The sequence below is a fragment of the Microtus ochrogaster genome, chromosome 10 (assembly GCF_000317375.1).
Source record: "Microtus ochrogaster isolate Prairie Vole_2 chromosome 10, MicOch1.0, whole genome shotgun sequence".
Lineage (NCBI taxonomy): Eukaryota > Metazoa > Chordata > Mammalia > Rodentia > Cricetidae > Microtus > Microtus ochrogaster.
The window spans coordinates 46,657,428-46,676,531 of NC_022016.1; the positions used below are offsets into that span (position 1 = coordinate 46,657,428).

The 19,104-nt window shown below is 43.2% G+C and overlaps 1 protein-coding gene across 21 annotated transcripts in view; it reads right to left on the reverse strand.

Moving 5' to 3' along the window:
* Eif4g3 (eukaryotic translation initiation factor 4 gamma 3) overlaps window positions 1-19,104 on the reverse strand; it is a 229,712-nt gene that overhangs the window by 1,942 nt on the left and 208,666 nt on the right. For all 21 annotated transcript variants that reach the window (XM_026782045.1, XM_026782044.1, XM_026782040.1 and 18 more), the window contains 6 exons: window positions 16,437-16,562; window positions 15,373-15,454; window positions 13,138-13,236; window positions 9,273-9,419; window positions 2,905-2,986; window positions 1,639-1,785 (listed from right to left, as the gene is read on the reverse strand). In XM_026782045.1, the coding sequence (XP_026637846.1) occupies window positions 1,639-1,785; window positions 2,905-2,986; window positions 9,273-9,419; window positions 13,138-13,236; window positions 15,373-15,454; window positions 16,437-16,562 (683 nt within the window). The remainder of the gene's footprint in view (window positions 1-1,638; window positions 1,786-2,904; window positions 2,987-9,272; window positions 9,420-13,137; window positions 13,237-15,372; window positions 15,455-16,436; window positions 16,563-19,104) is intronic.

Genomic DNA, 19,104 nt, shown 5'->3' on the forward strand with positions numbered 1-19,104 from the left:
CTCACTGCAGCTGGCTTCCTGACCATCACCCCTGGCTCTTAGGACTCACTAGAGCTGGCTTCCTGACCATCACACTAGCAGAGGAGGCAGTGAATGAGTGGTAAATGTCAACTAGTATGAGAACCAGACAGATTCATAGCCACATTTCTTGATTAATCTTTGTAATTATAATAGTTTAACACTGAAATAAATCATGCCAAAACCCAACAAAAATAAAATCAGAACAACTCCAGTTCATCTACAGGGAAATGGAACAAGACCACAAGTCTGATGGTGGCAGGTTCCCAAACCAACAGTTCCCAGGATGTCTGCAGTCGATATACCTAATGTTAACTTGGCAGCCACTTACTTCATCAGACAGCATCTCATCTGAAAAGCTACTGTCCTCTTCTGCAACACCTCAGAAGGACGCTATCCTGTCACATGACCTCACATGACTTTGAGAGAAGGAAAAACAACTACAGTTTTAGATTCAGACTTCAGGGCCTCTCTGACTAACTCTGAGGATTAGATGCTTTAGTCCTTCCTCTCCTCTCCCAGGAGTCTTTCAGGAGCACTTCCACCTTCCGAGGATAACTCTGCGAACGTCAGAACACAAGCAAAGTATCTGGGAACCACTCAAGGCCATCCCTGAAATAAGCCTGCTCCATCCACTTGTACAAACTGCAGTAATTCTTGAGGGTGTCCAAGATTCACTGGCCAGCACCTGACACTGGGGTGCATGGGTATGGAAGCCTTGGTAAATGCCAGTGCTCAGGATGCTGAGATCACTGGCCAGCCTCTCAAGGCCATTAATCTGCATCTAAGATACCCACATGGGGCTATCTAAATGCAAGTTAAATAAAATGGGAAATTCAGTTCTCAGTCACAACAGCTACATTTACATGTACCACAGCCACAAGCATCTCAAGGTGACTAGGTTGCCATACGGAGCAAGGTATACATCCATTGTGACAGCAGAGTCATTAAACCTGGTCCTATGGAAAGATCAACTCTACACCAGTTGCCTTTGAGATATATTCTTACACTGCAGCCCAAGCTGGCCTTGAAGCTATGCTTCTCTTGCCCTAGCCACACCCAGGGATGACGCGGGAATGTTACCTATCCAGTTCAACTATGTATGTGTGTATATCTGTGCACCATGTGCATGCCTGGCAGGTGTGTAAACAGGAGAGGGAGTTGTATCTCCTGGAACTGGAGTTAAGACTGGCTGTGGGCGGCCATGTGGGTACCGGGAACCGAACCTAACCTAGGTCCACTGGAAGAGTAGCCAATGCTCTTTACACTTGAACTCACTCTCTCTCTCTAGATTCTAAGCTAGACTTTTTTCCCTCCCGGAGTTTGAGACAGGGTTTCTCTGTGTAATAGCCTTGGTGGTCCCAGAACTTGTTCTGTAGCCCAGGCTGGTTTCAAACTCATAGAGATCCACCTGCCTCTGCCCCGAGTGCTGGGATCAAAGGCGCACGACACCACACCCTACTTAACTAGACTTAATAGCATCTTCTCACATAGGTTTTCACACTGCTGATTCTGTAAGCTGTTGCAAGTCATCCCACTGCCCATGTCCAAACCCCAACTTTCAAGGCTTACAAATTCAACCTGATTGGCTGGACTCACTGTACCAAGATGGAAACTTACTGGCAGGTTGGTCAAGTTTTACTATTGATGCTTGTAGTGCATAAAGTGCTTGCAGTTCCTTCTCCGTGTCTGAGTCTAGGTACTTGAGTAAGATCGGCACTCTCTGCTTGATGACAGCAGTGTCCACTCTGAAGGTAGAACAGTCAGCTGCAGCGACAAGAACCAGAGTTAACACAGAACCCTCTCTATTGCTGAGATCAGCAGACATGCACATCTATGGAAGTAGAAGTAAGGGGCTCTAAAGCAAAGACTGAACTCTGTACATTCTTCTGTTGCACTGAACCAAGTGCCTCACACACTTGGCAAGCTATCCCTGAACTTTTCATTTTGGGACAGGGTCTCACTAAGCTGTCTCATAGGCCTTAAATATTCTCTGTAGCCCAGGCGGGCCTTGCGCTTTTGATCCTGCTGCCTCCACTTATAGGCCTCTGACACTAGTACACTTTTAATGTATATTCTATAGAAAATGATATAAACCCTGAAAGGGAAACAGATGTGGAAGGCAGATTTCCCAACTTTTTACCTATGTAGATTATAATGAAACAGTACCAAGGTTTTATGGCAACTTAGGAGAGCCATATTAATCAGATATCTCATCATAAAATTGGAGAGCTGACAGATATGTTGATTAGCTTGATTTAAACATTCCACATTGTAGACATTATCAAAACATCACTTTTAGCCTACGAATGTGTACAATTATAATTTGCCATGCCAATTAAAAATATTACTAATAATATGGGAATTGAAATATTTTAAAAATGCAAAAATAAAGCAAAATTGGGAGCTGGAGCTATAGGTCAAGTTTACATGGCATAGATATTTAAACAATAAGCCAAACTTGGTCACAGGTAACTATACTTTTAACACAAGGGAGGCATAAGCAGGAGAGCTTGGGGTTAGCCTGGGCTACATGAAACCCTACCTCAAAAAAACTATAAAAAATATTCAACCCGCTCATGAATGGAAGACATGGCCTTGATGATGGAAAGAAAAGGTGGAAGGAAAAGTCTACGTGCACCCAAGGAGCAGTGCACAATTCCGCTCAACTGCAGAACATGAGGTAGGCAGGCGAGGGAGGCTCAGACCTGTTCTTACTGAGAGATCAACTATTAACCCTTGGCTGAGACAGCAGGTAGCACGATATGATGCCACCATTTATGCAGAAACTGCAAGTGCCAAGAAATATAAAATGAGATCATGAAACGCAGAGGCGACAATGTGTACTTCAGATGCTCGGAACCACAACCGACAGACACCACTCACCTATGATAGCTGCTTTGCAAACGGCCGTCATTAAAGCTCTAAGGAATGTAGGTGAACTCATCTGGTTTTCATCTAGATTAGCCTGGAAGTGAAAACAGAAAGGATGTCTGTCAGTGTAAGGTGCTTGCACTTGTCTGTGCAAACGCTCCAGGCAACCAGGCAGGTTTGAGGACTTCTTCCTCTGACCTCAGTCAATCACGCAGAACCATGGATTATGGTCATTTAGAGCTGCAACCACCAAACAACATTCCACCGTCACAACCCACAAGGAGACCCACCCTGTCTACGTATGCAAAAGTGACTGCACTACAGGCGAGGGGCTGCTGCCCATGTCTAAATTTTAATTTTAGCACTGAGGGTTTGGGGAGGGGGAAGAGAGAGAGGACAGAGGAGGACGTTCTGTGAGTTCTAGGAAGCTTGGTTTACAAAGTGAGCTTGAAGCCAGCTAGAACTACATAGGAATATGCAGCTGCACCATGAAGCATGAATGCATTGTAGCCTGGATCATATTCTCACCATGCGACTGCATCCTTGGACCAACACTGCTGTTCATTTTCATCTACAGCAAACAGGGTTAATCTCCAGAACAGTCTGGAACCTTTCAGGTGTTGAGAAATTCATTCCACTGATGTCTAATGAAGTCAAAAGGACCCTAGATTCCACTCCACTGCATGGATGCTGCTTAGCCTTACACTAAGATGATGGGCAGCAACAGAAAAAGGCAAATGCACCGGGAGACAATCCCTAAGAAAGGGTTTCAAATATTTCCATAGTATCCCAGGGACTTTTCCATCAGAGAGGCAGCCTGAACACAGTGCCTGGCAAGAAACACTGAACATGTCATTGTTTGCTTCTGGGTTTGAAAGTTTAGCCATGTAAGGTTGTTTAGAGACAGGCCAGTGTAGGATTTTACAACTGAGGCAGATCAAGGAAAACTCTTCCTGACACCTGCCCTCAATCCCACTCAGCAGGAACTTGCGGGATCAGTGAGGGCAGGCAGTCAGATGGTCAGATCTTTGGGACCACCACTGTAGCTAGGAAGGACTTTATTCCATTAGAGTTTCATGACCAGGCCAATTGCAGAAACAGAGGCATGTGGGGCCAGTGCCACATCTGGGGACGGACTATGATAAGCAGTGGGTGCCAAGAGACATGCTGACAAAAATGCACCTGCTTTACACTACTTTAAAAGTAGTAGCTACTTTTAATCAGCTAGCCACGGTGAAGCACTGTCTGGTGAGCAGTGCGCGCTCCAGGACTGCCTGATCTCTATAGAGAGACCTTCTCTCAAAAAACAAACTCAAGCTGGGCGGTGGTGGTGCATGCCTTTAATCCCAGCACTTGGGAGGCAGAGGCAGGTGGATCTCTGTGAGTTCGAGACCAGCCTGGTCTACAGACAGAGCTAGTTCCAAAAAAAAAAAAAAAAACCAAAAAAACAAAAAACTCAAGATAACCACCAATAACAACAAAGGACAAAAACAAAACAAAAACCATAAACACCCACACACAAAACCACCCATATAACTATATTTGGATTGAAGCCAAGCCTCAAAGAGTTACTTTTTCAAACATGGGAACAACTATTTTTGAAGAATAAATAATAGAAAAAAATAGTGTGTTATTTTAAGATAATGGGCTTTTACATTTTCACTCAACAATATTTTTTATTTACGTAGGTATGTATGAATGTATAGGCAGGGTTTCTCTTTGTAGCTCTGGCTATCCTGGATCTCACTCAGTAGACCAGGCTGGCCTCAAACTCAGAGATTCACCTGCCTCTGCCTCCTGGATGCTGGGATTAAAGGTGTGTGCTAGCACTGCCAGGCTAAACTGAAATTCTTAAAAACTCCAAATAGGGGGCTGGAGAGATGGCTCAGAGATTAAGTGCACCAGTTGTTCTTCCAGAGGACCCAGGTTCAATAGCCAGCACCCATATGGCAGCTCACAACTTTCTATAACTCTGGCTCCAGGAGATCCAACAGCCTCACACAGACATATATGTAGGCAAAACACCAATGCATATAAAGTAAAAATAAGTAAGTTATTTTTTAAAAAACCTCCAAACAATTTTTTTTTATTTAGCTTTCAGTTAGGCTGCTGGAATTGAAGTTGTACACCACCACTGCCTGGCCATTCAACAGTATTTTTTAAAAAACAGGTTAGCAGAGTAATTCTAAGTACTGGACAATACTTGAAATCCACAAAGGATGAGATTCTAAGCAAGGGAGCATAAACCAATTAATAAATTAATAAATGTAATTAGACAACACTTGTAGACCATTTGAGTGTTTCTCCTCAACAGCTACAAGGGAATGAACTGCTCCTTCCTTGCACAAATAAGGACAAGTATTCGAATCCTAGCATCTCATAGTAGAAAAGACTTGGAGAAAATGGCAAAGAAGCCTCCAGGTTAAGCAACAAAGTGAAGGAAGGAGGATGCTGGGCCTGCTGAAGGCTGTCGACAGCCAGACTCACAGGCACTGAGAGATCAGCCACTATTATGGCTTTCCTGCTCTCTTTTCTTGGTTTTTAAAAAGTTTCTTTTATTAGGTAAAATCTACATTTGTTGAAACTTATCTTTATTTATTTGGTTAGAGTAAGGCACGTGTGTGTGTGTGTGGCTGTGAGTAAGGTCAAAGGACAGCTTGCAGGAGCTGTCATTCCTCCATCATGGGAGTTCTGGTGACTGAACTCAGGCTATTAGGCTGCAAAAATCTACCTGCTGCCCTCTTACCAGAAGAGACATCGGCAAAAACATCAAGCTGGCTGGGCATGGTGACCTCCCTTTAATCCCAGCAGAGACAGACTGTCTCAGTGAGTTTGAGGTTAGCCTGATTTACAGAATGAGTTCAAGGACAGCCTGGGCTACAATAATAAGAGAACTTCTTTCAAATAAGATACTGAGCCACATGGCTAATATAGATCAGAAAAATGGGTTAATCAAAATGTGAGAGTTACGGCCGGGCGATAGTGGCGCACGCCTTTAATCCCAGCACTCGGGAGGCAGAGGCAGGCGGATCTCTGTGAGTTCGAGACCAGCCTGGTCTACAGAGCTAGTTCCAGGACAGGCTCCAAAGCCACAGAGAAACCCTGTCTCGAAAAACCAAAAAAAAAAAAAAAAAAAAAAAAAAAAAAAAAAAAAAAAAAAAAAAAAAAAAAAAAAAAAAAGAAAATCCTATAAAGCTGAGTGTGAACTGGGGAAGGATTTGGGAGACCTAGGGAGGGGAAAGAATATTAAAATGTATGGAATTCTCAATTATCCCTGCTAAGACTGTTGAACTGAATTCTAAAGAAACTGCAAATGTTAGTGCAATAGAACCTAAGAGTGGACAAATATATGCAATTTTTTGGTAAAGCAATGTTAATTGATAACGAAGTTGGACAGTTTAAAGAACAAAAAGTAAAATCACAAGTATGTAGTGAATTCTGAAATGAAAGTTCGACCACCGACACATTGTCCATCTACAAAGTCATGAGGGGACGGCACTAAGCACGTGAGCTGAGACCTGACTTTCAGAACAGAAAGCAGGAGGCCCACGGCTCAGGCTACCTGAGTTCAAGAATAACTGTGCTGCTGGCACAGTGGTTAGCACAGCTGCCGTCTAAGCCTCAACTATAGCAGAATGGTTAAGATTAGGAAAGAGATGGCTACCCATCTATGGGTGGGAGTTCCCACAGGAGGTCCTGTGCTCACAGATAAGCACTGTGGGAACCAGGAATGGTCAACACACAGGGTTCCTACAAAGGAAGGTATACAGAAGCTGCTACCCATCTAGAAGGCTGGGAGACCTTTTGGGCTGTGTGAACAGACTATACTGGATCCTCCCCCAAACCCTTATTATGAGCTTCTCAATCTACAGAATCCATCTTTATGAAAGATGTCACATGTATTTTACAAAGAGTTTCAATGTAGTCATATCTTAAGCTTTATTGTACACTAGGATTTTTTTTTTTTTTTTTTTACCAAATTGTGCTAAGTTGTCTAAAATAAACTACTTGGGATTAGATTCCAAAGTTTGGATGAACATGGCTACTTAGTCATGTTGAACCAAACCACCTTCGTGCCTCCCTCAAATTGTTACTCTGCTGACCATGATAGTCACAGAGACCCCTGCAGCTACAATATAAGTAATATTCAGAAAAATATAGCCATGTTAAAGCAACCTTTAATTTTAATTACTCGTCTTAGAATGAGACACAATTCCTGAGTTCCAGCAAGGCATCTGAAGCTATCTAATGATGGATCTTCCCTGTGGGTGAGGTATAAATGGTAACTACACAACCAAGTGAAGGACAGCAATGTCCCCAGGTGGGGAGCTGGACAGTTCAGTTTTGTCCTCAGAGCGCTCCACTCATCCATCCCTCAGTTCCCCTCAGACCTAAGTGACAAGGCGGGCACATGAATGAAGCCTGAGGATGATGAAAAGTGAAGACAGCAGACGTCACGATTCAACCCAAATCTGAGTATTCTCAGACCAGAAAGTTATCTGACTGAGAACTAATTTGAGTCCAGTGTGGGAGTTTCCAGGGAATAGCCCCAAATCAAAGTGGAAGATAAGGCTGGTGTGGTTGTGCACACGTTACATAGCACTTGAGAGGAGGAGCAGGAGGACCAGGATTGGAGGTACTCTTTAGAGACATGGGGGTCTGGAGGCCACCTTGGGTAACATGTGACTCTGTCTCAAAACAACAAAAACAAGTATTTATACAACGCATGTCATGACCTAAACTGCTGGTCTGCATGTGCGGCCAAGCTCAGACAGCACAGACAGCTTTCAAAGGAATGCCAGAGCTGCCTGTCATTGTGATGATGGTTCACAGGTCCAGTGCTTACTGCTCATGTCAAGAACAGAGTTTGCATGGGTGGTGGTGGAGCATGTGTTTAAACCCAGTTCTCAAGAAGCAGAGCCAGGTGGATCTCTGTGAGTACAAGGCCAGCTGGTCTACAAAGTGAATTCCAGGATAGCCAGGGTGATACACAGAACACATAGGGAAAACCTGTCTAGAAAACAAACAAACAAACAAAAAAAGAATACCCTTGCTGGGCAGCTAACAACAACCTACAAATAATAAATAAATAGAGCAGTGATTAATGGCTTGATTCCCAGAACCCACATGGTGGTTTACAACCATGACCATATGACACACTCTTCTGGCCTTCTTGGGCACCAGTCATGCACACAGTGCAGACATATATGAAGGCAAAACACCCAAATCATAAAATAAAATATTAAAAAAAATAAATAAAATATAAATAAATATATATATACATACATACATATATATGAGAAAAAGCAATCAAGTTATTAGGGTCGGTCACGTTATTTCTCAATGCCTGGAGCGGTTAAAGACCACAGCGGGTTGTTGTAAGAGAGGCCGCTTGTTGGTTCCTGGCTGCTCAGCCCCGAAATAATCACACAGAAACTATATTAATTAAATCACTGCTTAGCCAATCACTTAAATGTATTGCTAGCTAGCTCTTACATCTAGCATTAACCCATTTACAGTATTTTATATTTTACCATGAGGCTTGTGGCTTACCCGCAAAGTTTCAGCATGTCTGTCTCTGGTGGAGGATCCATGGCTTCTCCCTGACTCCACCTCCATTCTCCCAGCATGTAGTTTAGTTTTCCCGCTTAGCTAAATTCTGCCTTGCTATAGGCTCAAGCCAGCTTTCTTTATTCATTAATGGTAATCACAGCACTCAGAGGGGAATCCCACATCAGCAGACACAGTGGGGTAAGGGGGATTCTGCTTCTGTGACCTCATAAAAAGCCTGTAAGCACCTTCACAGATAAGCATTACCACTCAAAGGAATATAGCAACAGGTTAAAACACACAACATGCCGGAACACTGAAGAAAAGTCAGTGTACGTCACAACAACTGCATGCTGCTCATCAATTTCATCTAAGCTAGTACACAAGTGATAAATATGGAATGCATTCTAATGAAATGAGGTCCAGAGAATGGGTCTGTGCTCTGAATAGGTTTTTACTTGACTTGTTAAAGACTAAAATTGACTGGGCATGGTGGTGTATACAAGCAAAGGCAAGGAGATCTCTATGAGTTCAAAGCCAGTCTTGTTTACTTAGCAGGTTCCAGACTAGCCAAGGCTACACATGTGATCTTGATCTAAAACAAAACAAAAAATAACCAAACAAACAATCCCCCAAACAAACCAATAAATAAATAAAAGTGGAAAAGAAGACTGAGTACTTGTAAAAGCCTCTGAATGGTCTTTGAATTTCAAATACGCTACACACATATAGGCACAAAAGAAACAGGGCATGGGGTAAAAGGTCTGAGGAAAAGGACTGCCGTGGGAACTCCAGAGAGACAGACAGCAGAGCCTGGTTGGTGTCCGTACCTCTATCCAGTCAAAGATCCGCTCGTCGTCTGCCCTGTCCTCCATGATGAGTTTCTCCAGCCGCTGAGACAGCTCCTCAGCAGAGAGTTCTTTCTTCGAAAGTGCTTCAGAGGAACAGGAACTTTCTGACTCTATGAAGTCCAATTTCTGGAACCAAATAGGTAACACTGATATCATTCGATGTGCCGAGTACATGATACTGGTATTGTTCAATATGACAATTATATGAGACACAGGTAGTGTTCACTGTCACTACCATGTTCAGTTCCATGGACAGGGAAGGTTGGCCATGAGCAGCAGACACACTCCACACGAAGCTCTGAACGTCTGCTTCTTCAGCAGTATTTCCATCAGTCTCCAGCCTTTCAAACAAATTGTATGTAGGGGACAGAGAGATGCTCAGTGGTTAGGAATGCACACTGCTCTTACATAGGCCCTGGGCTTGATTCCCAGCACCCACTAGGGTATAATTCACAACTGTCAGTTACTTCTAGCTCCAGAGAGATCCATTGCCTCTGGCCCAAGGGCATCTGCACTAAGAGACACATTTAATTAGATCTAATTTTTAAATTTAAAAATTTAGATTTTTAAATTGAAAAAAATCTATTTAATATTTGTATGTATGTACATGATATGGAGGCCAGATAATAAATTTTTAAAAAGTTATTTTAGTTTTAATTATGTGTCCTTATGGGCATGTGTACATGCAAGCGCAGGTGCTCTCAGCAATCCAGAAGAGGGCGTCTGACCTCTTGGAGCTGTGAGTTACAGGTGGCAAGACATCCGCAGCCTGCCACGGAACTGACCTCCACAGCAACTGTACACACACTCTTATCTGCTGAGTCATCGCTCCACCCACACTTTGGGTCCCAAGGAATGAACACAGGCCACCAAGGCTTGTGTAACAAGTGCCTTATCTGCAGCCATCTTGTCAGCCCAATCTTCAAACTTTTATGTTGTGCATTTCTATACTCCATAAAAAGGCAAACTAACTCCCCATGGTTCTCTCTGCCTTGCTACCTCCAGATCACTGTGAACTGCAGTCTTGCAGGGAGTTAGGATGCAGGAGGCCCTGAGGGCTAAGACTGCAGCTTCTCCATAACCCTACAGAGACAGCAGCAGCAATACGCCCTAAGGATCCTGACCATGCTAACCACAAGGGAAAAAAAATGATGGTATCAACTGTCATGGAAACAGTAACAAAAACCCACACTGTTCCGTCAGGCAGTGAGTAAGACACATGGCTGTGCCTGGCTTTACACCATATTTACATAGGAGTATTAAAGATAATTCAAACCAAGTTCTCTTTTTCTTTTTTTCTTTTTTTTTTGGTTTTTTTTCGAGACAGGGCTTCTCTGTGGCTTTGGAGCCTGTCCTAGAACTAGCTCTTGTAGACCAGGCTGGTCTCGAACTCAGAGATCCGCCTGCCTCTGCCTCCCGAGTGCTGGGATTAAAGGTGTGCGCCACCACCGCCCGGCTACAATTTGATTACTGATTAAAAACTAAGACCCGGGCAGGAGAGATGGCTCAGAGGTTAAGAGCACTGGCTGCTCTTCCAAAGGTCCTGAGTTCAATTCCCAGCAACCACATAGTGGCTCACAACCATCTGTAATGAGATCTGGTGCCCTCTTCCAACTCATTTGGATTCTGTTTTTGATTCCAATGTTTTATTTCTTCCACACACTGCCTTTCCTATCTCTCCTTCTCCCCGTTTTTGCAGTTTTTAGTGGAATCCGAGACTAAGAACGTGTCATATAAGCATTTTGGCACTAAGCCACACCAGCCTGGCCCAACATTGCTATAAAGTATTTTTCTGTTTCAGTGTTGGTAAACAGTATGCTCCTCAGACTTCAACACACATAAAGAAGACTAAGAGGACAGCCATAAGCTTTTTTAAGAACGATCAAGAGCTGGAGAGCTGGCTCAGTGATTAAGAGCATTGCACTGGACACTCTTCTAGAAAACTCAGGCTCAACTCCACCCACATGGTGGCTCACAACCATCTGTAATTCCAGTTCCAGGAGATCTCACTCCTTTTTCTGGCCTCCTTGGGCACCAGGCATCCACCTGGAGTCCATACATACATACAAACAAAACACCAACTCACGTAAATAAAAGCCATCAATGTGTACAACTACAAACTTTCCATGACATGACCCAATGCTCTGAGGGATTAAAGTATCTACAAGGAAAACCTAATATTTCACCAGAATTTACAGAACTTACTTTGAGCGATGAAGCAATTAACAGTATTAACATATCAATAAAAGTAAAAAATTTTGAAAACAAAGCTTCACCACTGATGAAGGCAATGCTCAGGGAAACACTTGTACAGCCCCTGTACAGTATTTGTAAAAGTTACCTCTCTTTCTAGAACCTTGAGCACTGGGCTGACTTTCACTTATACCCAAGTTCACCAAAGCAGCTTTTATTGTTGTGGGGTTTTGACACAGGGTCTCTGTGGGAGTTTGAATGTACTTGTCCCCAAGTGGTACTTCCTTGTTGAAGGAAGCATGTCATTCTGGGAGCAGACTTTGAGGTTTCCTAGGCTTAGGATACCGTCTAGTTTCTCAGCTGACTTCCTGTTGCCTGCAAGATGTAGGACTCTAAGCTACTCCTCCAGCACCATATCGGCCTACATGCTACCATGCTCCAACCACAATGATAAATGGATTGAACTTCTGAAAATGTAAGTGAGCCATCTCAATTAAATGTTTTCCTTATAAGATTTGCCATGGTCATAGTGTTTCTTCAAAGCAATAGAAACCCTAACTAAGACAGTCTCACAGGCTAGGTTGGTTTCCAATTCATTATGTAACCAAGGAGAACCTTTAACTCCCGAACCTACTCGGCACCTCCCAAGGGGTGGATTATGATGCTTGACCTCATGTCTTTGAAATCACAGGCAACAAAGGGAACATAGCCTGAATCCAAAGCCCACTTTTACACTGCCAGGACTACCAGAGGGTCTCCTTTCAAGTATGACTTCTGCATTGCTTCCCATATCAGCAACTTCATTTCCCTGTGTTCAAGAAAGAATTTTCAGCAGGGTCTCACTATGTGGCCCTGGCTTGGCCTTGAGCCAAGAGATCAGCCTGTTTCTGCTCAGCGAGGACCAGGAAAGTAGACACACTTTCTTGGTTTCCTACAACTAAAAGATTGCTTTGTGGAGTTCAGTATTATTTAGTATTACAGAAAGACCATGGATTCTCGATTTGTCTTTGCAGGAACATTTTGAACTACAACCTAAATTCTTGTTCTGGATACTGGTTCCCTTCAATGAGGCTAATGAATACATTAGCATAGAACTGACTCAGACATCTGACTCACATTTTGGAATAGAATTCATAATAATGCCACTACTTTCTGTTGCAGTGGTGAGCACTTTTGCCTTTTCCTTTTTCCCTAAAACTTTTCTTCTAGCTCTGTGGTGGTGGTGGCACATGACTTAGTTTTGTTCTGTTAAATTTTTGGATACATTAAAATTGTCTCTTTGTTTATCTGTATGCAGAAATCCCACCTCTCTGTTCAACGCCCTATAATAAACACGCTGAGCTTCCCAGAGAGGCCAGTTCACCCAAATAAAACTTTCCTGCCCATGCACCTACTATCAGCAGAGGGTCCTGAGATGTGCTGGATGTGGTACCCGACACCTGCCTTTACTATGGTTCTCATCTAAGTTGCTGAAATGTTGGGGTCAAACCCAAGGCTCTACTGAGCCAGTATCCTAGCCCCTTAACAGTACTTTTATTATTATCATTGTCTTCATCTGCAGTGATGTTCCTAGAACCCAGGGTCTCATGAATGCTACATAAGGGCTCTAACAACCTCAAACCAACCATCGTCAAAAGGAACTGTTACTCACCTGCTCCAAGAGAAAATTATGTACATCTTCCCCTTCTGGTAGAAAGTCCTTCCAGCTGAGGTCAGCCTCCCTCCATAAGGCGCCTACTTTCTTATGGCTCTAAAACAGAGATAAACCAGTTTTGCTTGCAAGAAGGAACAAAGTTTTGCGTGATATACCTCTAGAGACTAAAAATATAATAAAATTCAGTACTGATCCTTACTAGCGGGACTATTCTCTTCCAAGTGGAAATGTTTGAATACATGTAACTGTAATGGTGATTCTGGCCACACCAAGAACGCCCATACTTAGGAGGCTGAACTCATCTTGAGTTTGAAGCCAGCCTGCACTACATAATGAGTTACAGGATAGTCTGGGCTACAGAGTCTCCCAAACCTAAAAATAAATATATACATAAATAAATAAAACGGTGAATGACTTAGCATAACAGCTTATGAGTCAACTATTCATTTGCTAGATGCTTAATTTAGGACACTGCCAGCAATTACTAAACATCCTAACCAACTAATTTTACATGTTTATACTGCTTCCCCCTCCCAGACAGCTCTGCTTATACACTTCATGAAGCAGACACAGGCCTCTCTGGCACCCGGATCAGGGATCACCTTTTGACTCAAGCAGAACCACACTCAGCTGGACACATATGAGCAGGTATCCTTGCTGCTTCACAAAGATGATGTAACAGAAAACACTAGAGGCTAATGACATCATCATACAGTAGAGCAAGAGAAGAGTTGGTTTCAGTTGCAGTGTGGCACATGCCTGCAATACCAATACTTGGGAAGGTAGCAGGAAGACAGTTATAAATCTGAGGTTAGCTGGAGAGATGGCTCAGTGGTTAAGAGCACTGCCTGCTCTTCCAAAGGTCCTGAGTTCAATTCCCAGCAACCACATGGTGGCTCACAACCATCTGTAATGAGGTCTGATGCCCTCTTCTGGCCTTCAGGCAGAGTACTGAGAATACTGTACACATAATAAATAAATAAATCTTTAAAAAAAAAAAAAAAATCTGAGGCTAGCCTAGGCTGTGAACTGGAACTCTGTCTCAAAATCATAAAAATATACAAGTAAAAAAAAAACCATGAAAAAGAGACAAAAACACACATCAAAATCCTGGGTTTTGTTATTTGGTTTCTGTTACTGAAAATTAAAGTAGATAACAAATTTGAAGTGAGAATTGAAGAAGGTAGAAGAGGGAAAGCTGAACTATAGGAGTTCAGTAAACACTTTAGTGTTGCAAGGCAGAGAGAGCTATCACAAGACAGGAAGTCCCCAGAAGTGGGCTGTTGAAAGTATCTAGCTATGTAACACAGGTTCCACAAATGGGATCCTGAAGGGCTTTTGCATGTCAGAGTGAGACAGAAAGCTGTGGTTTAAAAAAAAAAAAAAAAAAAGCTAGGCAGTGGTGGCACATACCTTTCATACTAGCACTTGGGAGACAGAGGCAGGCACATCTCTGTGAGTTCAAGGCCGACCTGGTCTACAGAGTTCCAGGACAGGCTCCAAAGCTATAGAAAAACCCTGTCTCAAAAACCAAAACAAAAAAGAATGAAAACTTACTAAACTGTAATCTATCACCCCAGTACCTCCAGCTCAGACAGAAGCACAGCAGGAGCCCCAAGCATCTTCCCAGAGTCCTACTGTGCTCTGACGTCCTCTTCCAGGCAACAATGACAGGATGGAGCATTCCTACCCCTTCCGCGTGAATGGCTCACCCCTGCCTATCTCCCTCTCCAGCCTACACAGACTTTGAAGGCTTAGTTATCTTTGAGTAACAGACATTTCCCTGAGAAAAATTCATCATCCCACACAATCATTTTAGCACTTCTCTGCAGCCACATTAGACTAGACCTCGGCAGTCAAGGTACTAAAATCAACTGTTTGTGACTCCAGAAGCCCTGGAGCAGAGTTAGAGTCCTGAGTCACCATGTGGGTGCTGGGATCTGAACCAGCATACTCTGCAAGAGCAGAAAGTTCTCTGTTTCAAGAAAAGACAAACTCACAGTCACAAATACTAAGTCTCTTCAGAGTCTTTTGAACTATTATAGCAAACCATTCTAGTTGAGACTGAACAATTCTTCCCAGAGATCCTGATAAAAGAGTGAAGGCAACTCTGACAGAAACAAGCCAAGCAGTGGCACACTCTTCTTCCCGAGATCAGAAAAGGGAAGACTCACTGCTCACATCACTGCCCTCTGAGCACACCAACAGGCCTTACGTTCAGCTAACGCTCACCATTTGTTTGCATAGAAGGCGCAGTATTTCAGAAAGCAGGATCCCAGCTCTTCCCACGGGAAGCAAAGGCTTGCTAAATTCTCTGTAAAAGACAGGAGCAGTTGAGTGAGAACTGACATAGCTTCTGTTCCGTAGCAGTCCACATCGGAGGCGTGCCAACGGAGACTGTGTGGGCCAGCTACTCAGACTCCCTGGCCACCTCAGGCTTGGTGGATGAACAGGAGTGGGACTGTGGAAGCCCGGGATTTGTCTTTATTGTTAGCACTTAGGTGACTCTACTTACCTGCGACATCAAATGAAAGAGTGATGTTCATTTAAGGCTCAGTCACAAGTACAGTTAAGACAGAAATTTCTTTTCTTTATGGTATTTTCTGAGTGAGGTGAAAAGAAACCACTGTGCCATAGTCTAACCCAGTCTTTCCTAAACTAAGTTCTCTAGGGCCAACATTGTAAGCTCCCCAAGAAAAGGTTCTTCTGCCAAATAAATGAGACTATGCCCACTTAAACCGTTTTTCTTGCTTGTTTTCTCGTGAGAGTCTCAAAATACCCAATGTGCACTTTGGAAATCTTTGAGAGGAGGGTCACGTGATACACGTAGTCAATCTTTAAGGGTCATGTGGTTTGCAGAGTGTGACAGTATGAACTGCTATAGGGACAGCAGTGTTCTGAAAGAGAGACGCATCAGTAACACAAGCAGCACTGATCCCAATTCCCACCCAGTTCAGGATGCTGTCATTTTAACTGTGAGCCTGGGATGTGGCAGAGCAGCTCAGCAAAGGCAGGCACAAACAGAGACTAATAGGAAACTTCCAGAAACAATCACTTCCTGGACTCTGAGCTGTGTCTGCAATGATTGCCACCCTCCAAGGACCACAGGGCTCTTGTGTCCCAAACAAATCTCCAGTGCGCACAATGTAACAATTTCTTCTTGAAATTGAAGGCTGAGAGTCATAGGCTGTGTTTCATGAGTGTCCAGAGGCACCAATGGACAGCACTATGCCAGAGCAGGGAAGTTTTGAGACCATTTACCTTAGTAGATGTTAAAAAGAACAAATACAACTTACACAATAAGTTCTCTCATGGAAATTCCCCCTTCTTTTAACAAGGGGGTGACTAGTTCAGCCAGGTACAACCAAATATGGGGAATATCAATGGCCATGTCATCTGCCAATTCCAGGGTTTCAGAAAAACTGAAAAAAGAACAAGAGAAAAAAAAAATCACTGAAAATGTAATTTAAAAGTTAAAATTACACGGAGACCCAAACCAGTAAGGTAAGAGTTTGTGGACGCTAAGCCCATCCTCTGTGAAGGCACTGGTCAGCTGCAGAGGGACGTGAAGATGGGTGCGATGCTCTGGAGCTCACGTTAGTGTGGGGCGGGAGAGGCCTGAGCAGGGAAAGGCAAACTGAAGACAGAGTGAAGAGGCAGAACGGGCATGATGGGCAGCAACCAGTGGGGGGCAGAGAACCTCTGTACGGATGTGACTTCTTAAGTACTTAGCCATTTAAAGTGTGGGACTAAACACATGCTACCATATAGCCAGAGACACGGGAGGAGAGACAGACTTCCATATCTTAGGGAGACACAGGACAGGAAAGCTGGAAGATGAGGGCGGACTGCTACAAACACTATTCTAAGTTGCAAGTTATGATGGTAGAAGAGTTCTGGCTTTTGTGCTATGGAATGTAGGTATTTCTTTATGTGAAGTAAAATAAAGAGGAATTAAATATAAAACTTAGAAGAGAGCTGGACGCAGGGTCACATTCCTGCATCCCCAGCTGTTTGAGAGGCTAAGGTAAGAAGGCTAAGTTCAAGTTTAAGATGAACTGTAACAGAGCCTGACCGTGTCTCAAAAATACAGAAAGAAAGAAAGAGAGAAAGAGAGAGAGAGAGAGAGAGAGAGAGAGAGAGAGAAAGAAAGAAAAAGAAAGAAAGAAAGAAAGATGGTGAGAGAAAAGGCTTCTGGGAGTCAGTACAGTCATGTGTGTGCTGAAGGCTGCAGCTATGAACAATGCAAACCATTCAGGTCTGTTAATGGTTTTCCTGCCTTCCTACCTCCCGTCCCCCTCCCCCCCAACTCTGGATGTCCTGGAACTCACTCTGTAGACCAGGCTGGCCTTAAAACTCACAGAGATAAACCTGCCTTTTGCCTCCCAAGTGCTGGGATTAAAAGCATCTGTTACTACGGCCTGGCAATGGTTTTCATATACAACAGATTTTAAAAGATTTTAAAACCAGAGGCAAAAAACATGCACAAATCTGCCAGCTAAGTCAAAAGAAGGGAGGAATGAAGGGCAAGCCAGGAGCAGTGACTGCTGTGTCCTTAAATACCACGTGTGCTTTTCCAAGGCAACACCATATTCCAGTCAGGAGTCACCCAGCTGGGAGGGGGGAGGGGCTCCACACTACTTCATTTCCATGTAAAAGGAGCTTGCTCTACAGGAGCTACCATTTCAAAACATTCATACACATCATCTAACTGTGCTTTTCAGATATGCTACCATCAATGCAATGCAGAAGAGACTACTAGCCCATGCTCTCATTACGTACGCACACTCTGAGGTTCATGTGTCTCTGGGGGACACAATGGGAAACTCCAGGATTTCTGGGTTAATGACTTGATCTTGCCCACTCATGTTCTGTGGGCTCTCAGCATATAATGTGCTCAATAGACAACCGAAACCATCCTTGTTATTCAATAATAATACATCATTTTCATCTTGTAGCACAACTAAAAGCCACTCATATTCTTGATATTTGTGTTTCCACTTTGCAGTCAGCCAGTACACCTTAGAGCAGCTGATAAGACACAGCTGGGAATCAAATCCATACTGCTGATAAAACCACCACCTTTCCCCCTTCTCAACATAGGGTTTCCATAGTACAAGTTTTCAGGTATTTTTTCTTTCTTTCTTCTTTTTCTTCTTGGGAGGGGGAGGGAAGGACAGGGTTTCTTTGTATAGTCCTGGCTGTCCTGGAACTCGATCTGTAAACTGAGCTGACCTCAAACTCACAGAGATCCGCCTGACTCTGCCTCCCAAGTGCTGGGATTAAAGGTGTGAGCCACCACTGCTCAGCAGTATTCCCTTTTTAAGTTTATATAGTTAAGAATTTTTAGAAGAAAAAAATTTTGGGTATGCAAATTACTTCTATTTGCATTACTTAACCATCTTCTATGTGTTGAGGGAATGAGAGAGCAGGACCATGCCCGTGTCCATGTATGCAGTGACCACAATGTCCATGGGGCTGCACAGGCTGTAGTAAACTGTGCTCTGTACAACAAACAGCAAACCACTGACCAAGGAAATCCCTAGGTCTAAGTCTAACCAGGAAAGTAAAAGACCTCCACTCTCCTAAGTGGGAACTCTGAGGACATTAACAAAAAGTGAGGGAAAGAAAAGCCATCTTAAGACAATGGATTAGAATATTTAAAATTATAAAACATTCACTATCATTCAAAATGATCCACAGATATAGAGCAACTTGTATCAAAATCTCATATATAGCTCAATTTAGGGTTTTGAAAAGCCCAGAACTTAAAATATCTTAGAATTACAAAAGTCCTCAAACAGCCAAAATGTTGAAGGAAAAAAGCTCAAAACAACAAAACAAAATTAAACAAAACAAAGCTGAAGGCATGCCTCTAAAGAAATTATCTCTGAATTCAAGAAATTATTTCAAAAAAGTATAAAGCAAGGCCGGGCGATGGTGGCGCACGCCTTTAATCCCAGC